Source organism: Setaria italica, unplaced genomic scaffold, assembly GCF_000263155.2.
Source record: "Setaria italica strain Yugu1 unplaced genomic scaffold, Setaria_italica_v2.0 scaffold_232, whole genome shotgun sequence".
NCBI lineage: Eukaryota > Viridiplantae > Streptophyta > Magnoliopsida > Poales > Poaceae > Setaria > Setaria italica.
Window position 1 is genome coordinate 1 of NW_014576882.1, and position 5,693 is coordinate 5,693.

Genomic DNA, 5,693 nt, shown 5'->3' on the forward strand with positions numbered 1-5,693 from the left:
CCGCCCCTTCTTAGTTCGAGGTAACCCCAAAATGAAATCCATAGAAATATCCAACCAAGGAGAAGTAGGAACAGGGAGGGGCGTGTACAAACCATGGGGATTCAGGCGGGACTTAGCTTTTTGGCATGTGGTGCAGCGTGCAACAAATCTTTCCACATCACGTCGCATCTTTGGCCAAAAGAAGTGAGCTTCCAGGATGTCTTCTGTTTTCTTAACACCAAAATGGCCCATGAGGCCGCCTCCATGTGCTTCCTGCAACAGCAAAAGGCGAATCGAGCTTGCTAGAATACACAGTTTGTTAGCACGGAACAAGAATCCATCATCCGTGTAAAACTTTCCCCAACCTTTACCAGCCTTGCATTGTAACAGTACGTCCTTGAAATCAAGATCAAGAACACATTGTTCTTTCATGGTTTGGAGGCCAAAAATTTGGAAGTCAAGTTGCGAGAGCAGGGTGTAACGACGAGACAAAGCATCAGCAATAACATTTTCTTTCCCTTTTTTGTGTTTGATGACATAAGGAAAAGATTCAATAAATTCAACCCACTTAGCATGTCTACGATTCAGATGCGTTTGACTACGAATATGTTTTAAAGATTCATGATCTGAATGAATAACAAATTCGCGAGGCCATAAGTGATGTTGCCATGTTTGTAGGGTGCGAACCAACGCAAAAAGTTCTTTGTCATAAGTGGAGTAATTCAGACTAGCACCACTCAGTTTCTCGCTGAAATAAGCAACCGGTTTACCCTCTTGCAGTAGCACTCCACCTAACCCAATGCCGCTAGCATCACATTCAAGTTCAAACATTTTTGTGAAATCAGGAAGTTGCAGCAAGGGTGCGTGGGTTAGCTTATATTTTAGAACCATGAAAGCCTCTTCTTGCGGTTGTCCCCAGGAGAAAGGCACACCCTTCTTTGTGAGTTCATGTAGTGGTGCAGCAAGGGTGCTGAAATCACGAACGAAACGACGATAGAAACCAGCAAGCCCAAGGAAGCTTCGAATCTGCGTCACCGAGGTGGGTGTTGGCCAGCTTTGTATAGCATCAATCTTGTTGCTATCCACCTCAATGCCCTGCGATGTAACAACATATCCAAGAAAAGACACACGACTTGTGCAGAAACTGCACTTATCCAAGTTCCCAAATAGGCGGGCAGCACGTAAAGCATCAAAAACAGCACGTAGGTGATCCAAATGTTCCTCCATAGATTTGCTATAAATCAAGATATCATCGAAATAGATAACCACAAACACCCCTATGAAGGCCTGCAAAACTTCATTCATTAAACGCATGAACGTGCTGGGAGCATTAGTTAAACCAAAAGGCATGACTAACCATTCATATAACCCAAATTTGGTTTTGAAAGCTGTTTTCCATTCATCCCCCAATTTCATGCGAATCTGATGGTACCCACTACACAAATCAACCTTAGAGAACACAACAGCACCACTGAGCTCATCAAGCATATCATCTAAGCGAGGTATAGGGTGCCTATATCTGATTGTAATATTGTTAATAGCACGACAATCGACACACATGCGCCAAGAGCCATCTTTCTTTGGTACCAAAAGAACAGGGATGGAGCAGAGGCTAAGAGACTCACGAATGTAACCTTTGTCAAGCAATTCTTGCACTTGTCGCTGAATCTCTTTTGTCTCATCTGGATTGGTACGATAGGCAGCACGGTTTGGCAATGGAGCGCCTGGGATGAGATCAATCTGATGTTCAATGCCACGAATGGGAGGAAGGCCAGCTGGGACCTCCTTTGGAAAAACATCCGCAAAGTCCTGCAAAAGCTTAGTAACAGCAGGGGGTATATCCAAAAGTGCAGTGTCATCAAGTGAAACCAGCACATTAGTGCACATGAGAGCATAGCAAAGTGAATTGGGAACAGCCAACTCGTTCAAATCAGCTAGTGTAGCGAGTAAAACAGGAGCCTTCAGTTTGATTTCATTTTGTAAATTTGGTTGTGCACTTGGTTTGTGATCTCTAGTGGCCCGAGCAATGTCATCTTTTAAAATCTGTTCAGGTGACATTGGATGAAAAATAATTTTCTTGCCCTTAAACATGAGTGAGTATTGATTTGTGCGACCATGGTGCATGCTACCAATATCATATTGCCAAGGTCTACCTAGCAGCAAAGAACATGCTTCCATCGGAACGACATCACAATCAGCATAATCATGATAGGAGCCCATAGAAAAATGAACACGTACCGAGCGTGTTACCTTCAATTTTCCACCCTGGTTGAGCCATTGAATGTGGTACGGATGTGGGTGTGGCCAAGTTTGAAGGGACAACTTTTCTACCAGATCCGTACTTGCCAAGTTATTGCAACTGCTGCCATCAATGATGATGCGAATCGATTGTTCTTGCACAACGCCTTTGGTGTGAAATAAGTTGTGTCGCTGGTGCTGTTCTGGTTGTGCAACCTGCGTACTGAGGACATGCTGCACTACAAGGCTCTCATACTTGTCAGCATCAACAGCAGCAACATGTTCCTCCTCCTCATGTCCTGAAACGTTAGTGGCAAGCATAGCATATGTGGGATCATCCAAATCACTAGCAGAAGAGTACTCACCATCCTCACGTACAATCAGCACACGCTTGTTGGGGCAGTCACGAATAACATGGCCAAAGCCTTTGCAGCGATGGCATTGGATGTCCTTGGTGCGCCCAGTGGAAGAAGAAGAGGACCGTGTTGGGGTAGGTGCGGATGGAGTCTTTGTCACTGCCGGATCACGCGAGGTGATGTTGTGTGGTGAGGGTGCAGCTGATGATGAGGCAGCCACAGGTTTAGTGGCTGGTTTGAAGGAGGTGGTGTGACCTGCAAAGGAGTAAGCATGTGTCCTCGTTTGGCGTCCCTGCACTTCTCGTTCAGCAATACAAGCAAGATGGAACAACCGAGTAATGGTATTGTACTCCTTATAATCAAGCACAATCTGAATTTTGCGGTTCAGCCCACCCAAAAATCGTGCCATAGCTGCATCATTATTTTCAACTAAACCACAACGAAGCATCCCAATTTGCAAGTCCTGAAAATATTCCTCAACGGACTTGCTACCTTGCTGTAACCGCTGTAATTTATTAAGCATATCGCGTGCATAGTAGGAAGGAACAAATCTATGTCGCATGAGAACTTTCAAAGCAGCCCAAGTGGGTGGAATTTGAGTGGGGTGTTTGCTGCAATGTTCATGCCACCAAATTGAAGCAAAATCCATAAACTCGCTAGTGGCAGCCCTAACTTGGTGTGGTTCAGGGACAGCATGGCATGCGAATTTTTGATCAACCGCAATTTCCCAATCAAGATAAGCGTCAGGATCATATTTTCCATTAAACGTTGGTACGGTGAATTTAATCTTGGCAAAAGAGTCATCCTGATTACGTACCACACGGCGAGGCCCTCGCGTCCGACGAGGCTGGTTAGGATCTTCTTGCTCGGTATCACCACAATAATCAAAGCCAGCCCGTGCATCAGCAAGTTGCTGGACTAATTCGTCGAGATGAGTCGTGATGGTGGCAAGGCTGGTGTTGGTGGAGGCTTGTGCTTGCTGTAGTTCCCTGAGCGTTGTACCTGTGGTCAGCTGAGTGGTTTCAAATTGGCCAAGGCGCTCATTAGTGACCCGAACATCTTCTGCAAGGTCATCCACGTGCTTGTTCATTAGGCGATCAAAGTGCGGGATGATGCGTTTGAATCGAGGGGAGTGTGGTATGGCACTCGGGTCCTCTTGCTCATCCGCAAATCCTGCCATGATTAGTGCAAAAAAAAACAAGGGAGAACATGAAATAAAGGAATATGTCCTACGCCTACTGGGATGTGGTGCTGATCAGATCACTCAAACTAAAAGCCGTTACCAAGCCCTTACCCGTTCTTACCATGCAAACAGGGGTGACCTGCAACCAGCGGTGCAACCGATGAAGCTTGGATAGAGCGATTGCCAGAGGACACAACCTGCACGCTGTAGAAAATTTGTGTAGCTATGGGAAGGCTTCAATTTGTAGCAAGGATTAGCACCAGCATTCAGCAAATGCAAAGTTGAATAATTACTCAAAGCTGGTGTTGTGCTGGTCCTAGGCTAGACCGTACTAGAGACGTGAGCCCACGCACAAAGATAGTCACAGAATTGCAAGAACAAAGAGTAAAAGACAGCGAGTACACACCCTTGGCTTCTCCCTTTTTCTTGTTTTTTTTTGGTGCGGCTCTTTTGTTTTTTTTATGCACCTCTGGCCTTTTTTAGTTTGATGACACTGCCAACACGTTGCACAACTCAAAAGGAAACAAAAGGAAATCAGGAACTCTTTCCTTTCGTGTAGCCACAGACTGCCTAAGCTCTCACGATCTGCTGTGATACGCCCAAAATGAATCGATAGGCAAGGGAGTATCCGTTGGAAAGGGCACAAAATATTCTTTCCAAATTGTACCTAAACTTCCCAAATGGACTACGGATGCAACAGCTAAGGTCTGTTTCCTTGCCGAGATAAATCAAGACCCGAAATAAATTACTTTCCTTTTGTAGGTGGAAATGTGGCGTGCACAAGGGGGTCTATGACGTGGGAAAGATTACAGGAACAAGGAGGACAAAGGAAAAGGATGATCAAGTGCAAAGATGTGAACTAATACGTGACAGGAACTCAAAACTCTAAAGGACTAGACGCCAAGACCAGCAACACGACACAGCGATGCAACCAACTCAACAAAGCAATAAACTGAATGAAAGATGCAAAGGCTCAAAAGGTCTTGGACAGTGGTTCTAACCTGAAACTTTTTTTGTTTTTGGTGGCTTTTCTGGTGGACGATAGGATGATGAACAAAACTACAAATAAAGGGGGTAGATCTCACCGAACAACCTGAAACTTGATACCACTTGATAGAGCTGGAGTGCCCGATCTTTCGGTGAGAGGGATAACTTGATTTGTGGAGGAGGTGACTCTGCGATCCGACTACAAACGAACAGGTCGTGGCGCCTTAGCAATCGCTGAACCAACTCCAAATGGTTATTGACCTTGCTGATGGCAAGATCAACCTGAACACGAGGTTCTATTCCTGCAAGCAATCGAAGAACAAGCAAGAACAAGATGAAGGCAAAACTGAATATCAATCACTCACGAATTGGGGTTCACAATGGCTGTCCACAGGTGGCTGCTGAGCACAACTGCAGTACAGGACGTTTGCACAATGGCTAAACTTATCAAAGAAAACCCGCCAAACCAAGGGGGCGTGAGCAGGACTAAATAGGAGAAAGGTGGGAAGGGAATTTCGTCCAGCATGAATGGGTGGCTGAAATCCCCACCTAACCTTTCTAAAATAGCTACGTATTACATGGAAACAATCTTTCCAAAAGATAGGTGGCGCAGCACCCTTTATTGGCTTCCATAGATGGCGTTCAGGTTGTCATTCCTCATTCCTGGACAGAATCTTCTTCTTCATTCCTTAAAAGGATCACATAATTCAGGTCACATGCACGGGCTCGCGTTATTGGACCTTGAAACGTTTCTGGATTTGGTGTAGTGGGAAGTGACGTCGATGCTGGTTCCGTTGGAGTAGCAGGTCCTGTGTAGGGGTTGATGTCCTCATCATAGGTCCAGTGACCTTGGAGATGATGAAAGGACCCTCCCATGGTGAATTTAGCTTGTGCAGTGCCTTGGTGTCTTGGATACACTTGAGGACCATATTCCGGTGTGAATGAACGTA

At 45.5% G+C, this 5,693-nt stretch overlaps 1 protein-coding gene across 1 annotated transcript; it reads right to left on the reverse strand.

Annotated features, from left to right (window-relative positions):
• Positions 1 to 92: 92 nt before the first annotated feature.
• On the reverse strand, positions 93 to 2,982 carry LOC105913659 (the record flags this gene model as incomplete). The annotated part of the gene is made up of 2 exons (XM_012843206.1): positions 667 to 2,982; positions 93 to 252 (listed from the first exon to the last, which is right to left on the reverse strand). Coding segments are annotated over exons 1-2 (2,476 nt in total), but the record flags the coding sequence as incomplete, so codon positions are not given.
• Positions 2,983 to 5,693: the final 2,711 nt, after the last annotated feature.